Raw genomic sequence first — 19,791 nt, forward strand, 5'->3', positions numbered from 1 at the left:
GAGCAGAATAAGACTGGAGATGGGGAGACAGAGTAATCTTCAAGCGTATCTTTAATTTTAATTTCTTTTAGGAGAAAAGAAAGAGCTCTGAAGCAAATGTGACAGTCCTGACCTGTATTCATCCCTCTCGGTGGGCACATGGTGGCTTATTGTACTGTCTCCATACTTTCTGCATTTTATTTTCGTTTTCATGATGAAAGCAAGTGAACGGACGCATCCCTGACACCTATCAATTTACACTTTGCAAAGCGTATACACAAATAACCTTGAAAGCAAGACAAAGCAGGGTTTATTGCCCACATTTTACATTCAGGGAATTTGACGTTTGCAGGGAGGGCAAGGAGGGCTTTTTAATCAAGGACAGACACACAGTGGCAGAATGACAGAGCTGGCACTTAATCAACTTCGGGCCGAGGGCTCCTTGTGCTGCATTCACCTTGACTTGGAAGACAAAACTGTTCCCTTTTGCGGAAAAATCTCCATGAGGTTTGGATTGGTCCAAGGACTAAGACGGCAGCAAGACACTTCTGCTCTCCAGCTTCCTAGCCTGTCCACCCACCTTCACATCACTCCATTCTCCAACAATGAGCCTGATGTCATGGGTTTGGTAAAGGTTTCCTGAAGCCTGGCAATGAGGCTGGGGCTTCTAGGCAGTTCCATATAGCACACTGCTTCATAGTCACACCAGCCCATTCTCTCTGGGACCCTCCTCGCCTGTCTCCTGTTTGTGAGTTTGGTTGTGCACCTGATTGGGGTTTTCCACCTTCCCACCTTCCTCAGACAGAACACTGAGTGTGAAGTGAGGCAATACAGTGTAGTGGTTAAGCATCCAGGATGTAGGCATCAGAAAGACCTAGGTATGGACCCTGCTCTGTGCTTCACCTCTTGAGCCTCTATTTCCTCGTCTGTACAATGGGGATGATAAAACTCTGGGGACAACAGTTTTTGTTTTCAGTTTTGTTTGTTTCCCTTACCCAGCCTTTATTAGTCATTGTTCTGGAAGCACAGTGCCTGTATCCACTGAAGAACAATTTCTCCACCTCTTAATGTGATTTGGGTGGGCCTGTCCATTTCATGTCCCTGCCTCCCATCATAGAAGTGGTGACATCACCCAAGCAAGGCAACCAGAGTCCTTTCCTAGGGATTGATAAGGATGGTGGGAAAGGGGCATGTCTCTCTCTTTCTGAGATCATAGGCCTGACGGACCATCGAGGCCTGTAACTGCCAGGGTCCATCTTCATCCCCCCATAGGAAAACACACCTCAGAAAGCAGCCAACACACAGCAAAGTTGAGACAGAAATACAAAGTCCACATGATATCATTTGAACTCCTGGATTCCACTGGGGCTGAAGTCAGCACACCTGGTAGACTTCCCAGTTACAGAAGTGGATAAATTCCATTTTTTCTATAAGAAACTTAGATTTGAGTTTCTGTCAGTTGCATCCAAGAGTCCAGACTCTCATATATCCTTCTGAAATATCCTTTAGAAAGTTATTGTGAAGATTAAACAAGATAATGTTATTTAATCACACACTTAAATAGTATCTGGTACACTTCTAACTGTTCCAACAGTGGTGGGGGGAAAGAGCTGTCATCATTAATAGGACTGTAGTGGACTCTTATCCCAGGAGGAGGACTGCCCTCTGCTCCGCTCTGCAGCTCAGCCTAGTGACCAGCAAACAAAACCTCTACCACTGCCTGGTCATGCTACCTTGGTCAGATCTCTCTCTACCTGGCCCAGAATCAAATTTCCAGGCTCTAGGAAAGACCCATACCTTTTCAGACAGGGCTAACTGCTTCTTCCTCTGAGTGTCTTAGTACCTAGGACATGAAGACATGAATGACACTATCCCCATTTGTCCTTTACTTTTTGTCATTCCCCCCAGCATATGAGCTCTCTGGGAGAAAAAAACCCATATCTCATTCTCCTTTCAACCTCATCAGCCCCTAGTATGATAGTGGCACCCCTAAAGAATTTCTTACTGTTTCAGAACGGATGAGAAGCAAGTACTCTCAAAAATTAGAAAGGGAATAATGGGGACTTTGGCCAACTCACTTAGGCTTACTTAATTTTTAACTTCCAGAGAACAGTTTCAGCCTCATCACCCAAATTCGCCCAATTGCCCCATGATGACTTAAGTAAGGTTTGTAAATTGCTATGTTGCCTTGCTCTTCACGAACTTTGCGCTTATGACTCCTTCTCCTTGGAAAACCATTTTCCCTTCTCTCCCTCTCTTCATCTTACTGGTCCTGTTCATCCTTTAAAATTCAACTAAATGTTACCCTTTCTGGGCAGCTTTCAATGGACTAAGAGGCATTTTCTCTTCTGAGTTCTCATATCACAGGCCACATTTTATCATGAGCTCCGTGGCGGCAGAGACATCGTGTTGTTCATCTCTGGGCCCCCAGAATGTAGTGCAGAGCCCTACAGAGAAGCAGATACTCTAAAACGAGTGGAATGAACAAATATCAATGCTAATAGGGAGGATGCTTCATCTGAGTGTAGTATAAGAGAATAAGAGAATAAGTATACATTGGATTAGTAAAGAAAGGCTAGAGGAGGTCATTCCTGGCTGTCAAAAACTTCATTGTTCTCCCCACCTTTTTTGCATAGCTCATGATCTGTATGATGTTGCAGAACCAGTTCACCAATTTTAATTGGCTTGTGGTATGGTGGTTTGTGTATACATCTGGCTCCTCCAGTAGAATAGGGAGCTCTTTAGGACAGTCATTCTGTCTCATTCCTCTGTGTGTCTCTTCTAGGGCTTCACAGGAGGAAATGCAGTGCAGAGGTTCAGAGCATGGGGTCTGAGGTCAGAAATGACTTGCTTTCAAATACTAGTCCTGCTATTTACTCCCTCAGTGACTTTGCCCAATTTATTGAAACTCTGGGAGCCTTTATTTCTTTACCTCTAAAGTGAGAGGAAAAAAGTATCTGCTTCATAGGATTATAGCTGTGATTAGATGTGATATAACATGTATTTATTTGTTTATTCAATAAACATTTATTGAGTGTCTCCTGCATATGTGTAGTTGAGTATGCGAAGACAAACAAAACAGATACCATCTTTACCTTCATAGGCTGTCAAATCTGATAGGGGACAGCTATTAACACACACATAAATATGTAATTGCAAAGTTTAATAATTGCAATAAAGGGAAAGGATGGGGAACATAATTTAGATTATGGGTTCTGAGGATGCCACTCTGAGGAAGCAACATTTAGGCTGAGAACTGAAGGATGAATAAGAGATGCAGCATGTGCCAAAGCCCTGTGGTGGAAAGAGCATAAGATCTGCTGTGTAGTAGGCTCATTAAATGCTAATGTGACTTCTGGGGAGGCTGGACCAGTTAATGATTAGGAACTTAGACTCTGGAGCCAGCCTGCCTGAATTTAAATCCTGGCTCTGCTACTGACTAGTACCTGACTTTAGGCAAATTTCTTAATTTCTCTGGGCTTTGGTTTTCTCATCTGTAAAATGAGGATAATAAAATACTGTCGTCATTGGGTTATTGAGAGGATTGGGTGAGTTAATTTATATAAAACATTTGGAATAGAGCCTGGCATATCAAAAGCACTTTTTAAATAATAGCCAGTCATATCATTGATTCTTTTATTTTTCCTCTGAAGTATTTACATGGATACTATTATGAAGGAGAAGGCAAAGGTCTTGCCTGAAGAAGACATAGTCAGGCCAAGAACTCAAAAAGAACAATGGGAAATTATGGGAGGTTGTTCAACAAAATACCTGGAACTCAGTTTGTCTCTCTGTAAATGGTATAATCCTTCCCTCTAGGGTCAGTCCATTTTATGGTGCCAATGGCACTCCTGGGATGCCTCCAGGGGACTCCCTTTGGCCTGTCATTGGTTATGTGAATTTGGACAAGGGTACTGAGATTCCTGGAAGAAAATATAACTCCCAGATAGCGTATCATTAAAAAATTCACAGGATTAAAGCAAAAACAAACAAATAAAAAACTCCAGGGATTATCTCTTTTTTTTTTTTGGTTCTTAAGATGCTTTTGTTGATTTAATATCCATCTAGAAGCCAGTAAAATTGCTGTTTATTTATCCTGTAGCTTCTGGGTGTCTTCCTTGCCCCTGTGCTCTCTCTCCTCTCACCGTTACAGACCATAGATACAACTAAGAAAGATCTATTTATGGTCTTAAGTTACTACCCACATTGAAGGGGAGATCTCTGGGGGCAGGCCTGTGATAAGGAAGAGGGGAGTTGGATACAGTCATGGGAGCCAGGCAGGCAGCTCACCCACCCACCAACCTCTCCACAAGAGAGACAGCTCCCCGGCTTTCCTTGCTTGTTTGAAACTTTGAATGTTTCCCAGAAAAAAATAGTAACTTCTCCTCAGGGGCGCCAGATGAAACTCCCTGAAAACAGGGCCTCTCCCTCCCCTTCATGCTGGCCTCACACATGCTAATGCAAATGAGTCCTGACCCAGCCAGGGGTCTGCGGGAAGGCTGCCAGGAGCTTTAGAACAAACATGTGAAGAATGTTATTTCATTTCTGGCATCCTGGGGAAAGAGGGACAGAAAGAGGGAAGTTGGGCAGTAAGGGGTGGAGGGAGAGAGAGAATGAATATGAATACTGACTGCAATAAGACTGAAGCGAATAGAAAGGATGAGAGGAAATTAATATGAATAAAGGGCCTACTAGGTGTCAGAAATTGGCATATGGAATAATTTTTTCTTCATTTCACATGCACATTTTGAAGTAGAATTGATGACTCCCACTTTTTGGATGCAGGAAAAGGCTTGGTCTCAAAAGTTATGCATTTTTTCAAAGGTCACTCAACTACAAAATGGTAGAGTCAGGATTTGAACCTGGATTTTTAAATCTCCAGTCCCGTGCTATGTCTTCTCAATGAGGCTGTCTTATTGGTTGTCCTTTGACAGATTCCCAAAGAAAACTATGAGCACAAGCCCAGATCCTATGACTCTGTTCATCCACTTCCTCCTTCCCTCCTCCTCTGCCATTTTTCTAATTCTAGATTCATTCTCTCCTACCAGGACTATGAGGCCAGCTCCTGTCTCCCTACTCCAACCCATACTCCACAGATCATTCTAAAACCCAAGTGTAGCCTTCTTACTGCTGCTCAAAAGGAATCAATGATTCCTTAGTCTGCATTACAAGGCATCACAAGTCCTGCCTCTCCAAACTCACATACCATATATCTCAACTATCCTGAACTTCCTGCTGTTCTCTCATGTGTCCCTTCAATGCCCTACCTCCTTGACTTTATTTCAGCTGTTCCTTCCACTTGTGATGCAATAACTTCCCTAATTCTAAGTGGTCAACACTATCAATTCTTCCAGACCCAGCTCAAATGCATCTGCCCCAAGGTACACTGGCTGTTGGAGATCACAGCCTCCTCAGAACTTCCATGCCTTTATTACGGGGCAAATCACCCTCCACCCCAGGATAATTGGTTGCTTACAAGTTTGTCCCCAACACTGGGCAAAGCTCTCTCAATCTGAGCCATAAGATTACCAGTTTCAGCTGAACCACTGTCTATAAGAGGAATACATAAGAATATTCAAGTGTGGATTCGGGAGCCAGATATCTTGTGTTAGGCTTATGGTTCTGCCACTGACTTATTAGGTGACCTTGAACAAGTCATTTAGCCTTTCTGTCTTAGTTTCTTTATATATAAAATGGGGATACTACAGTACCTACCTTAGAGGGTACCATATTGTGAAGGTTCAAAGAGTTAATGGATATAAAGACCTAACCATGATGTGTGGCAGGCAGAAGGAGCTTGATAAATGGTCGATGATGATGGTGATCAGGAGGCAGGAGCCATGTCATCACTGTGTCCTTGGCTAATAGCTACAGATGTTTACATTACAGAAGTACTGACTCCATCCATTCAACCTGCAATACCTATTACTGATCTTTGGTGTTTGTTGAACTGAGTACCTAGTAAATGCCAGGCCATAAGTTAGGGATTCACAGATGCCTAAAACATGGTTTCTAAAACCTTTCCTACTCTTGTATCACTGACAATCCTAGTTCTCTACAATCATGAGAACTTTATTAGGGATGGATTCAAGGAACAGTAGAAGAGAAACAGAAGGAGGGAAGGCATCTCTTATTATGTCAGATATTTGAGGAAAGTGATCTCAGATTTGCTGCATCCAATGTCTAAAGGGCTCCTGGGAGATGCTCAGAGAGAACAGAGAAATGTGAGCAACTTTACAGTGGGCAGGACAATTAGCCAATCATGAGTATCCTTCATGGTCATCTCTGACGAAGACCTACTCAAGAAATGTCTTGTATGTACTCGGTATGTACTTGAAATTGAGCATCTACTGTGTGCTGGACATGCTATGCCTGGGAGCTTTGCATATGTTAACCACTTTACATTTGTTTCACAACAAAATTCTAATGTAGGAAGTAGCAATACCCTTACCTTACAGATGTGGAAATTGAGACCCAGGGAAAATAAGTATCTTGTACAGCCAGAAAGTATTTGAGATTTGAATCGACCTTTGGATAGTTTGACTCAAAACCCCAGGCTCTTAGTCTCTCTGACACCAAGGACAATCAGGGGCACATGTATGCTTGATCTAGTTCAAGAGAGCAGCAGGTGGGCTATAGTAGAGTCAAGAGCCCTGGTCCAACCCAGCTCTGACACTGGTTCTCTGGGTGACTGAGGGCAGGGCCCAGGCCCTCCCAGAGCTTCAGTTTCTCCTGTAAAGAGAGAAGTTCAGGTCAATGATGTCTGAGGCCTCAAGTTCTATTATGCTGTGAAAGCAGAATGGGATTGTTGGTACATGAGGGAGTCTGTTCTTGGGGGAAAGGAGAATAGAGCAGAAAGAAAAATGCCAGAAATCTGGATTCTGTTTGGCCTCTGAGTTTCTACACATCATTCATGGTGATCTCCTGGGTCTGCTAACACCTTTCCAGTGATGACCTCAAGACTGCTCATAGCAACAGCATCCTTCACAGATGGAGGTGAGAGTCAGGGGGGTGGGCAGCCCTTCCGTGTACAGTGCTGGACCCACAGCCAAGACAATGGGAACAGGGAAAAGTTCGGAGGCCTGGCTGCTAGCCTGGGTCCATTCCTATCTTCAGGAGTTCCTAGAGTCCTAGAAGGTGAGAAAAAAGAGACTTTTCCATCCATTCATCTCATTGTAATAAGGAAGAAACTGAAGTTCAGAAAGAGGTCCAAGCTCCCTGGCGGATGGGTAGCAAAGCTGGCCACAAAGCCTAGTGTGGCTTGTGACCCCACCCCAGGAACCTCTCCCCTTGTTGAGTCGTCTTTGTGCTTTACCCGAACAAGGCAACCCTCAAGGCAAAAGTAGGGCTCAAGGCCTGCTGTTTAAGAGCCCTGGATTGAGTGTCAGGACCCTATGTGTTATTCCTGGTGCTGCCTTGACTGTGAAGCCTATGTGTCTCTCAGGGCCTCAGCCTCCTCATCTATACGCTAAGAGAGTTGACCTAGTTTAGAGATTGCAAATTAATGAACTGCAGGCTAATTGTGGCCATCAAAATTGGTTTATGTGACCAATTTTACATTGGTTGCCAGCAAGTACTAATTAAGACATTTCACTTGTAACACCTAGATTTATGGCTTGGAAGATTTTTCTACATTTGATTAGCTAGAGCTAAGTATTCTCTGCTCCATTTATAGTTTACCACAGTCCCCACTGCTCCCTATTATCAAGCATCTGGCCATGCTGACCCATTGACATCACTTGCAAGTTCTTCCTTACAAAGCTTGGCTGAGAGTTTGCCCCATTTCCCTCAGTTCTCTGCTGTCCTGAGCATGGGGCTGTCACTGTTCCCTGAGATTACCATCCTACAGAGGGCCAGTGTTGGAATGTTTCCTGGTAGTGACCTGAATTCCACCTCCCTTGCAGCCTTTCACCTCGTCCTGCTCTCTGGGCTCAGAATGAACACATTTGTGCCCTCTGACACCTGCACAGCTCTACAGAGGGTTGAAGAGAGTGGATCATCCTCCTGTGTCTTTTCTTAACTTGAATAAACAGTACAGGTCCCTTGAATGTTCCTCAGGGACATCACTTCTAGGGCCTTTGGTGACCTGCTTCCTCTCCTCTGGGCATCGTTCAGAAGCTTGGTCTTCCCCTTACAAGTCAACTCTTCTCTGTAACCATGAAGCTCATTCATACCATTCCCCCCTTGAATCCTTCCTATGCTCCTCTTGGGGCCCCAACATGGCTGACAAGGCCCTCACCTGCCTCTGTAGCCCTAGTTCTCCTACTTCCCCCTTACCCTCCACACTCCAGCTACACTCTCTGCCACATCATGCTGTTTCTCGTCTCCCAGGCTTCTCACAACCTGTCCTCTGCTCAAAAACCTCTTCACTCCTGTATTAGTTTTCTAGGGCTTTCATAACAAATTACCACAAATGTGGTGGCTTAAAACAACAGAAAAGGATTCTCTCACAGTTCTGGAGGCCAGAAGTCTGTAATCAAGGTATCAGCAGGGCCATACTCCCTCTGAAGGCTCTTGGGAAGAATTCTTCCTGTCTCTTTCAGCTTCTGATGGTCTCAGGCATTCCCTGGCTTGTGGTAGCATAATTCCAATCTCTGCCTCCATCTTCACATGGCCTTCCCCTCTCTGTGTGTCTTTTTGTGTCCTCCCCTCTTCTTATAGTGACACCATTCACTGCATTAAATTTAGGGACCAACCTAATCCAGTATGATCTCATCTTGATCCGAAACTCATTACGTTTGCAAAGACTCTATTTTCACGCAAGGTCACATTCTGAGGTTTCTAGTAGACATGGATTTTGGGAGGACACTATTCAACCCAGTGCAACACTTCCTCTTACTACCTCAGGAAGACTTCACAGAACATCTGCAAAGTAGACCTGCAGTAGAGCTGGCTGGGTGAGCGGCCCTTCCTCGATACTCCCACAGCCCCTGGGCTTTCCCATCTGAGCATGAAGTGAAGTGTCACATAACTGCCTGGTCTCTTCTGTCTCCCAGCCATTACTGTGAACTCTGTGAGGGCAGAGACCTTGTTTAGCTTGGGTAGTTCCACATCCACAGGGCCTAGCTTACTGTGAAGCACATTGTAGATGTCCAAAAAATACGTCCTTTTCCTGAGCACTCTGCACTGCAGTCAGTTATTAAGAATAGGAAAAGCTGTTTTCAGAACTAAGCTGAGCCCATGCTGCTCTGCTTTGGCCCAGTGCATGCCCTACTGAGGGTACCACTCACTGGATCGCGAAATGTGTGAGGACACCTCCTGCGCCTTTACCTGCACCAAACGGCCTCCTTGATTCTCAACTCAGCCCAGCCAGTTCTCCACACCATGGTCAGACTTGTCACCGCAAAACACAGGTTTAAATATAGCCAGGCCCTCCTCAAAAGCCTTTCCTGGCTCCCCATTCCCTGCGGGATAAAGTCCAGCTCCTCCACCCGGCATTCAAGGCCTAGTTCTCCAGCACGGCCTCGGCTCCCATCCCTCCACCCTCTGCAAGTTCATATGAGCAGTCTGTGCCCGGTCCCTCCAGAACTCTGGCTGGCGTCCCATTCCTGGATGAAATCCTGACGCAGTTTGAGGAAAGAAACAGCCTGCCTGAGAGTCCCCAGCAGGTTTTAGGAGCCTCACTGTCTGTCGGCTGAAAAACAGCGTTATTTTTCCTCTACAAGTCTCTCTTGGCTTGGGACGTACGGCTGTATTTGCTTCTGGCTTGAGGACAGCTCTTCCCCTCTCTGGGGCCCCAACTGTGCACTTTGGAGAGGTCAGCGTGACCTGACGCTAAAGTCTTAAGTCGCTAGGCTGTCCCCCTCACCCCAGCCCCTGACCAACAGGACAGGGCATCCCAGCCAGGAGAAGTTCACATTTCATCTGGGTCTGGGGACATCAGAGGCCCTCGGCCCCTGCTGAGCTCTGGGACCCTTGGCCACACTCAACTGGCTTTTCACCTCAGACTCATACAAGAGGCCAAGACCCTTGTACTTAGGCCGGGGTGGGAGCAGTATGGAAGAAGAGAGATCTTGGGACCGAGCAAGACAGAGGCTGAGAAGTCATAAGAAAAGGAGAAAGAGACAGGACATACATACTGATCAGAGAGAGCAAGTATAAGAGAAGCACACACAGACACAAAAAGACAGAGATAGACAGACGGGAAGTCAGGGTGACACTGAGAGAGAGGCAGCATCCATGACCAAGACAGAGAGAGAACAAGAAAACAAAAGGGAAGAAAGAGAGGGAAAATAAGAAAAGAGTCTGATAGAAACAAAAAAGAAATGGACAGAAGGGGGAAGGAAAGGAGAGATGTTGGAAAAATGAGAGGGGATGCTGGGAGAGAGGAAGGAAGGTAGGAAGGGAGGATGAGAGGGAGGGAGGAAGGAAGAAAGAGAGAGGGAGGGAGGACTGAAGACAAAAAAAGGGACTGCGAAAGCTCCTCAGTGGGAAGAAAAAGCCAGCAAAGAGCAGGGCAGGAGTTGTGAGGCCCGTCCTGGCTTCTTTCCCTGCAGTGTCCTGGATCAACCTTGGGCTCAGCCTCAGCTTGCACTGCTCCAGAGGCTGTGGCCCAGGCCCCTGGTCAGCATGGAAGGCTTCCTCTGTGCATATCTTCTTTCTCCTAGGAGCTGAAAGTCCCCTCAGAAGCTGGCCCAGCCACGTGGGAGACTTGGCTCAGGAGGCCCACCGAACAGACTGGGTCACTGAAACTGAGAGAGGGGAGAAGGATGGAGCCTTAAGCTGAATGAAGCTCTTCCTTCTGGACTCAAAGTCTGCCCTCTCCAGGTGCCAGGGGCTTTAAGTCTATCTCCTTGCCTCCATTGTCTCTTGAGATGCACAGCTGCATGGCCTCCGAATTCGGATCCATGAAACGTCCTTTGGGATGGCCCCATTCAAGCCCTCTTTTACAAATGAAGAAACAGAGGCCTCCAGAGTGGAAACTCCTTGCCCAAGGCCTCATAGCTGCTTAGAGCCAGAGGCAGGATGACCTTCAGGTCTCTCGCCTCCCATCATCTGGGCAGGCACTTTTGAAAGCCAGCCCTGGAGGGCTCCTGATGACTTTCGTGCTGTTTCCCGTAAATTCTGTGCTGATTCTTGGCACGAAGAGAGGAAATGAAGAGGGTAGGGGAGGAATGTAAATAAAGGGAAACTTTGGGATTTCATCTAATATATAATTATAGTATCCATGGTGGTGGCCCTCGCTGCTTCTGCAATGTGCTGCCCAGGCTGTGCCCAGGAAGGGGGTGTCCTGGGGATGATAGGAGCCCAGCAATGCTCCACCCAAGGCCCCAAGCCCCCTGGGCTTTTGGAATAGCATCTTTGGGCTGGGAGCCTAGATTTGTTTGCAGAAACACATGGCAGTCTGGAGATGCTGGGAAAAACTCAGCAAATGAGAGCTGGGATCCTGAGCATCTCAAAAATGGCATTGGGGGTACATCCCTAGCAGGAGTCCTTGTACAGACTCAGGGTTCAAACTGTTTGTGTGGCACTGCCAGGACCGCAGAGGCTGGATGAAGTCTGGAGTTAAGCGTAGCCATGTAGCTTTTGGTGTCAGGAGTGAAAATTTGTTTTCCATATTGTTTCCAAATCATCTGGGCATGGATCTTTACACAAAAGATCCCTTTAAACAGCTTCCACTCCTTGACCCCCACCATTTCTACATGTCCAATTCTTCTCATAATCTGGTGTGGTCATTTCAAGTTCAGGCTCTGGAAACAAATTGGCTGAGCTCAAATCTTGGCTTCTCCGCTTACTAGCTTTGAGGCTCTGGTCAAGTTATCTAACTTTTCTGTGTCTTGGTAGCCTAATCTGCTGGATAAGAATAATAATAACTGTCTTAGAGAGTTGTTTTGGGGATTAAATTGGATTTTCACTAGATAGATAGATAGATAGATAGATAGATAGATAGATAGATAGACAGACAGACAGATAGGCATAGAAACCTAGAGATAGCTACAGAGACATAGAGACATGGTACTAGACCACTGCCTGGCACACAGTAGAAATCCCCTGAATATTTAGTGAGAAAGTGAGTTAGAGGTTGTGAGTGAGTGAAGGGGAGAAGTCAGTGTCTCCAGATTTCTGCACTGACTTGGAAATTTGTTCAAATCATTCAAAAACTATTTATTGGATTCTTTACTGGCATCAGGCCCTGTTCTAGGCACCAGGGATAGAGGATGAAGAAGGCAGACACAGATCCTGCTCTATGCTCTAGGAACAGACTAGTGAGAAAAGACAGATAAGAAACAAGTAGAGACACTAAGTCATCACAGCTTTAATGAGTACCATGGCTTTGTGCGTCTGCATGTGTGGCAGGCAGGATCTACTGTAGATAATGTGGTCAAGGAGGGCCTCTCTAAGGAGACGACACTGAGTCATGGACCTGAAGTTGCACACGGTGCCAATCATGGGAAGAACCAGGAGAAGGCCATCCTGGGGAAAGGGGACAGTGGAAGCAAAGACCTTGAGGAAGGAAGAGACTGGTACATTCTAGTAAGTGAGCCTGGGGAGTGATGTGTAAAGGGGCCAGTGTCAGAGATGAAGGCTTAACTTGCTCTCCCACTGGAATGTTGTGAAGACAATGGTGTCAACAGTGGTGACCCCAGGCACGATTGCTTAGGTAAAGTGTGTAGTCACAGATAGTAGCACTGGTTACTCCTCCTCCCGCCATCCATTAAGTACTGACAATGAGCTAGACACTACCTTCTGCTCTTTACATGTTTCAATTCATTGAATCTTCACAATCCTATGACAGAGGTCCTATTATGATTCCATTTTACAGATGAAAAAACTGAAACTCAGAGAGGTTAAGAAACTGACCCAAGGGCACACAGTGGGTAGGTGTTGGAGCCAAGGTAAAAACTCACCTCTGTCGGATTTTAAAAGCCTAAATTAAAAATATGTACGTGTGGTGGAAGTGGGGAGGAGCATGTGGATTCGAAACATCTATCGCCCTTCCTGCTGCTGTTCTTTGACAAAGAGAGTGTTCATGAACCCTTCACGTGCACACGGCCTTATGAAAAATTCAAAGCACTTTCTCATCCACTATCCAGTTTAATCTTTGCAACAACTTGGGGAGGTATAATTATTTATCTCATTTTACGGATGAGAAAGACGAGGGGTAAAGTACCTTCCCTGGGGATCTGCAGGCTGTGATGTGGGTCATCCTGTCCCCAATGTTCTTTCCATTGCAAACAGGGTTGCTTGCAGTTACAAGGCCCTCTTCCACTCATATCCTCAGCAGGTACTTCTGACAATGCCACACGTGTGAGTGCACAAGTACAGGGTGAGCACGTGGTGTGAGGGGAGGAGACGGTGGGTGTCAATCACCTTGGGTATGAATCTCAGCTCAGTCTCTTTGTCATGTGACTTTGGGCAAAATGTTTACTCCTTTAGCCCCAGTTTTCCCATATGTGAAATGAGAGATGATGATGATAATTAATAATAATTCCAGATCTACAGGGTTAAGGCGAGGATTAAATGAGACAGCACATGTAACCTCTTAGCATGGTTCCTGGCACACAGTGAGTACTTGATAAACTATTATCCTCACTATTACTGCCAATACTCAGGAAGTACTGGAGGCACTGAGAATCAGGACTTTGGTGTGGAATCTCCATCCTTACCCCAGTGTGCAAGTATTAGAGCTCATTGACTTTAACCTTTCCGTTTCACAGAAGAGAACATCAGAGGAGGGGGAGGCACTGGCCCCAGGTCTCACTGGGAGCAAGTGTGGGAAGTGCTCTCTGACTCCTGATCTCAGGCTCCTTCTTCACAATGTCTTCCCTTCTCCAGGGCCCTGGTTTCCCTTTTACTCCCCTCTTCCAACTCCTCCCACCCTTCCTAAGAGGGAGCATTCCCCCTGAGCCTTTGGTCCCACCATGGATGTTGTCAGATGGTTGCAGTACCCAGGCTCCCTTGGCACTCCTTTCATAAAGCTGAGGCCAGGGAGGTGAGGGTGAGCCTGGGGCAAGCCTCTGAATGTATGGGAATGAGCCCCCCACCCCAGGAATGGGGCCTAGCTGCTGCTGTGTGTTTGTTCAGGGCACTCCAACAGTCATCCATGGTTCGAGGAAGGCAAAGCAGCCAAGACAAGACAGAGGCTGATTACCTCGAGTAATAGGAAATTGGGGTGCAGTGACAAGAAGGGTGTCTAGGCCTCTGGCCAGGCCAGAGCAGGGATCATGGATGCCCAGCCTGGCCCGACCCATTCACCCTGAGTGGAGATTCCTGCTCAGGGTCACCCTCAGACTCCAACAAACCAAGGGTGCAGGAGCTGGCCACACTGCTCAGACCTTCTGGGGACCCTCTCCCTCTGCTGCTCTTTGTTTGTTTTCATTCAAAAGCAAAACAAATGAAACAAACAAGAAAATTAGATTTAAACAGGGCCTGAGTGCTGATGTTTCTGTTTTGCTACACCAGGGTGAGCTTAGGACAGAAAATCAGCCTTGACTTGCACTCTTCCGATCCATCTCAACCCTGTGGCACTGTGTAAAATTACGTAGATGGAGGGGCTGCAAAAGGAATCTTCCTTCCTAGGTGGGGTGGAGAGAGGAAGTGGGCATGGAAGGGGGCCAGATTCCGAGAGAGAGAGAGAAGAGGAACCAAAACTCAAATAAGAAAAAGGACAGAGAGACTGAGATACACACACAGAAACAGAAATGAAAAGAATAACAAATAGAAAGGAAAAGAAGAAATGATTGGGAGAATGACAGACAGACAAAGCAGTGAGCTATGCAGAAAATACATACACAAAAAGGGAATAAAAGACAAGGAGAGATGGACAGAGATGCCGAGAGGCACAGTGGGGCAAAGCAAAAGTGGGAGAGGTAGAAAATTGGAAGGGCAGGAGCCCAGGAGGAGAAGAGAGAGAATGAGAAGAAATCCCAGGGCAAGAGCATGCATTCCCAGGGTGAGGGTGGATTTGATGCATCTTCACCTTGAAGATGCTGAAATTGCAGAACAAGGAGAGATATGAACATTTAACCCAAGGTCCCAGAAGCAGAAGTGGTGGCAATGGGATGTGAACCCAGACTTCCTGCCTGAGAGACTGGTCCTCCACACCTGTGCCACCTGAATCCTACCATCACGCCTTCTGGCAGCGTGGATGGGGGGTTTGGTGCCCAACGTTGCCTAATTAAAACTCGGAGGTCTGCACCCATCCTCTCTTTTCATCCTATTTCTCCCCATAAGATCATGGATGGTCATTCTTTCCAGGGCTAGTGGGACCCCAACCTGCCTCACAGGGAATAGCTCCTCCAGGATTGTCCTTGGAAAAAAGAGACACTGATACCCAGTGACTGAGTCAAGAATGAAGCAGGATGAAGAAGAAAGTAGCTAATACTTCCTGCAGGACTTCTATATGCCAGGCATTCTGGTAAACCCTGTTCATGGAATTTCTCACTTAATGCTTTTCCCTGTAACCCTATGAGACAGGGACGATTATCAGCTCCCTTTTTCCAGAGGAAGAAACTGTTGCAGAGAGCAGTGAAAAATGACTTTCCCCAGGGCAGGTTATGAGTAAGGGGCAGAATCAGGATTTGCACCCAGCTCAGCTTATCCCCAAAGCCTGTGCTCTTTCTACTGCCACACATGGTCTTTTTGGCCCAAGAGAAAAAAAAAACTAATTTTGGTAAGGAACAAGCAAGCAGAAAATGAGAAACCCCAAGAACTGACATTGGAACTATTTTAAAACTCGAGACTGAGTCGGTCAGACTTCATGGGAGGAGAGCCGCCAGTGGGATAAGAGATCAGTCCAAACACCACCCTGGCTCCCTCTCAGAGAGGCCCAGATCCCAGGACCATTAATAAAATCAATTTCCAAAATAAAATAAAGATGGTTCAGAGTTAGGAATGACAAGCTTCTTGACAAGCACATTTCCAGGACAGGAGAAGAAAGGAGGTTCCGACTTCAAGAGGTGGGAATCAGGTAGGAATGTCAGACAGTGAGGAAAAGAAGAGGCAAGGGACAACATTCATCACTTTTAAAGGATGCCAGTGGATTGTCAGCTCTCACTGTTAATTGCTGTTGGGGGTTCCATAAAATATTTCATTGCTCTCTACATGATGGGCCTGTAGGATTCCAGCCTGGCTAATGCCAAGTCCCCACAATGTCACTCAGAAACAGGGTTACTACTTGTGTCTCAGTGGATAGGCACCACCTGCCAGGGCTCTGTGCCTCTCTGCTAGATGCTATCTCTCCCAGAAGTTGGAGAATGCAGGGAGGGGGACAGGAAATTAATTATTACCACAACAAGGGCAACAAGAGCAACACTGATAACTAACACTTCTTATGCTCCTACCGGGAGCTCATCACCAAATAGGGAGCTTTTGTGCATTATCTCATCAAATCTTCCTCGAGTCCCAGTGAGATGGATACCATATTATCTGCATTTTCACAGAGTAGGAAATGGAGGCTCAGAAGGTTGGGAAGCTCACTCAATGTCACATAGCTGATAAAGTGCAGGGCAGAGATTTGAACCCAGATCTCTCTGTGTCCAGTCTATGCCCTTAACGAGGGACAGAGGAATCAGAAGCCAGCCATCAGGAAATCTTTCAAAAATGTTACTTTTTTCATATAATCAGAGTTTTTAGAGTTGGAAAGGACCTTATAGCTCTTAATCTAGTCACATACTTATATTTCATAGATGCAGTAACCCTAAAGCCCAAGGGGCTGGTGTCAGCCCTTACTGATTCAGAGGCTGTAGAGTCACGCTCTCAAGATCTGGAAGAGATCTGATAGCTTATTGTACTTCGGGGATTCCATTCTTAGAGCTCTCACCATCCCCAAGTGATTTTGCCATTCAATGTAAAAGAAAACTTGGGCCCAAAACTCTATGAGACAGCCAGTGGCAGAGCCAGGGTCAGAAGGCCTGACTTCCAGTTGACAGTGATATTCCTGAGTTTGGTGCATGAATGCATTGGGTGTTACCAATGAGCCTGAATATGTCAAGTGTTCAAAAGAGCAACATAGTCTTTAGAAAAGTCATGGTCTTCCAGAGGAAGTGGGCATGACGTGTTTTGGAGGTGAGGGAGATTCATAGACTGTGGAGGGACTAATATTTATTGAGCAGATACTTAGATACTGTGCTAGGGTTTCTTGTTTAATTCTTATGCAACTCTGCAACCTAGGTTGTATCATTTCTGTTTTACTGAGGCTCACAGAGGTAAAGCAACTCATCTAAGGTCACATCATTACAAATGTCAATGCTAGACTTGAATCCACAGTCTGTGGCCTTTCACACCACCATTAGGTTATAAGTTATCTGAGGATAGAACCTTTCTCTTAGTCACATGAACGTACCTGTATTCTCTAGCACAGTTCCAAGACACAGGAAATCCTCAGAAAACATCTACTGAATAAGTAAATAAGTTATAAATGAGTAAATAAAAATATGAATAAATGAAAGAATTGATAAATAAATAAAAGAATGAATGATGGAGTATAAGAGTGGATGAATAGATAGATGGGTGAATGGGATGGATAGATGGTTGGATGGATAAATGGACGGAAGGATGGATGGATAAATAGATGAATGATTGGGTAGATGGATGGATAAGTGAATGAATCATTGAGTGAGTGAAAGAAAAAAATGAATGAGTTGAATATTTGGTGAATAATGCTTACCTTGTTAACAACTGCAGCTTTCTAGGTTGGTAAGGGAGGTGGCCTATAGTTTCATAATTAGGGTACCTGAAGAGAGTTGGTCTATAGAACTCTGTTATAAATTATGATGGCTGCATCTACATGTGGAAATACTCATTGAGATGGGAAATTAAAAAAATGAGCCTCTTTTCCCTCTGAGATTAACAGATGAGTCTTAGAATGACTTCCTTTTGCATTTCCAGAAGTTTGGATGCAACGACTCTAACGTACTCTATGAAGCAGTGATAATGGCACTATTTCTGAGGGCTGGCTGGATCTATTAATAAAAAATTATATGCATATACCCTATATATATATATATATTGCATGTATATGTACTTCAGATATGCTAATCTAATATTTTTCAGAGGAGATATCATGGAATTGAGAAAAGAACACCAGGCAGGGACTCCTGTCTCAGCCCTCCTTGCTAACTTGCCACTTTCCCCTCTCTCGGCCATAGATTCTTTATCAGTAGGAGAAATGCTTTTGAGTTTTTGGCCTCCCTGGGCCTTTCAACACTAACCTTGTATGATTCTGTCCCTCACCATGGCCACACTTCTCCAATGGACACTTCTAAACCTTAGCATCTCAAGGTGTACACACAGGCTGGCCTATAAAACATTTAGCTGGCCTGGACAGATTACTCATGCCTTGCTGCCCAGACTTAAAATCGTCCCATCTACTTCATGTTCCCCACACACCCAGCATGTCTTACTTGTAGAGACCGTCGGGTTCCAGACACTTGAAGATGACGGAGTAGATACTGACTTCAGGGACCTCTCCATGGCTTCGACCAGCTGCTACACAAGATGTGCCCAGGCCAGAGAGTAAGTCATCGGCAAAACTCAGGAATTCTCCTGGAGGGAGACAAAGAAAGATGAGCTCCCCAGCTCAGGTCTTGGTGAGCGGACATTCTTGCTGTTGTCCAAACTTATCAAATGTCTGAACACCGTTATCAGGAGGATTAGTGGACAGAACAAGCATGGGATATGAAAATGACACAGATTAGTATCTAGCCCTGATGACTCTGTTTAAATTTATGCCTGAATTTTCTCAATTGTAAAGTGCGAGTACTAATACCTACCTTTATAAGTTTGTAGCAAGGTGCAAATGAGGTAAATTATCGTGCAATAAAAACGCATGAAAAGACAACAGGCGGACAGTGCTTTCTGTCCAGAGTAGCTCTTCTGGCCTTGTCACTACCATTAACTTTCTCTTAACTCCTTGAGCAAGGCCCTCCCTTCTTGGAATTGCATGTTCCTTTCTTGTATGATGAAAGAGCTGGACTAAGGCTGTAAAATAGGTTTCATGTCATATGGTCACTCTTGCAAACTGTTACTGGATTCACGGAGTGTTATGTTGAGAGGGACAGAGACCTAGTCCAGCTAAGAGGGAAACAGTTCCATGATTGGTTAGTGATGAAGGTCATGGGACACGAAGGGACAGTGGAAGAGCCAGTGCTCCCAACACCATGATTTCTAAAAGTCAATCTAGCCGTCATATTTTAGGAAGCAGCTGAGGTGTACTAGAAATTGGACTAATAAAGAAGATTAGATGAAGACTGCAAAGAATAACTGAACATTTGGAATCTTGGGATCTAGTCTTAGGCTGTGAAGAATTTGCTGTATAGCTTTGGGGAACTATATTCCCATCTCTACCTCTTAGTTTTCTCCTCTATAAAGGGAAGGTGCTAGAATCACTATTACAATTTTTGAGAAAATAAAATAAAAACATAGATTTGCACAAAGATTAAGTAATGAGGATAAATTGCAATGCTATTTAAACTAGCAAGAATTTACAAACAACTAAATATTCAATGACATCGAAACAGCAATACCAATTATAGTTCAATGATGCAATAGAATATTTTATATTAAAATAATTAAAATAATATTGTGGAAGAATACGAAGTTATATGAAGGATGTTTATGACATGTTAAGTTAAAATATAGGTTACACTATTACAGAATAATCTATCTTTTGGTGGAAATTTTACTTGTATATCTATTTAGAAAGAAAGGGAAAAATATAGCAAATGCATAATAGTGGCTTTGTCTGGAAAGTGAGACAATGGGTACTTTTTCTCTCGTATTTTGCTTATCTCTATCTTAAAATTATCTACAACGAGCATGTATTGCTTTTGTAACAAGGAAAAAAATCAATAAAAATCACTTAAAAATAGA

General features: G+C 44.9%; 1 protein-coding gene across 8 annotated transcripts in view; it reads right to left on the reverse strand.

Moving 5' to 3' along the window:
- The window catches only part of ASTN2 (astrotactin 2), an 831,863-nt gene that overhangs the window by 34,684 nt on the left and 777,388 nt on the right, over window positions 1–19,791 (reverse strand). For all 8 annotated transcript variants that reach the window (XM_058523878.1, XM_058523879.1, XM_058523877.1 and 5 more), the window contains one exon: window positions 18,324–18,465. In XM_058523878.1, coding sequence (XP_058379861.1) covers window positions 18,324–18,465 — 142 coding nt within the window. The remainder of the gene's footprint in view (window positions 1–18,323; window positions 18,466–19,791) is intronic.

Source organism: Diceros bicornis, chromosome 28, assembly GCF_020826845.1.
Source record: "Diceros bicornis minor isolate mBicDic1 chromosome 28, mDicBic1.mat.cur, whole genome shotgun sequence".
Lineage (NCBI taxonomy): Eukaryota > Metazoa > Chordata > Mammalia > Perissodactyla > Rhinocerotidae > Diceros > Diceros bicornis.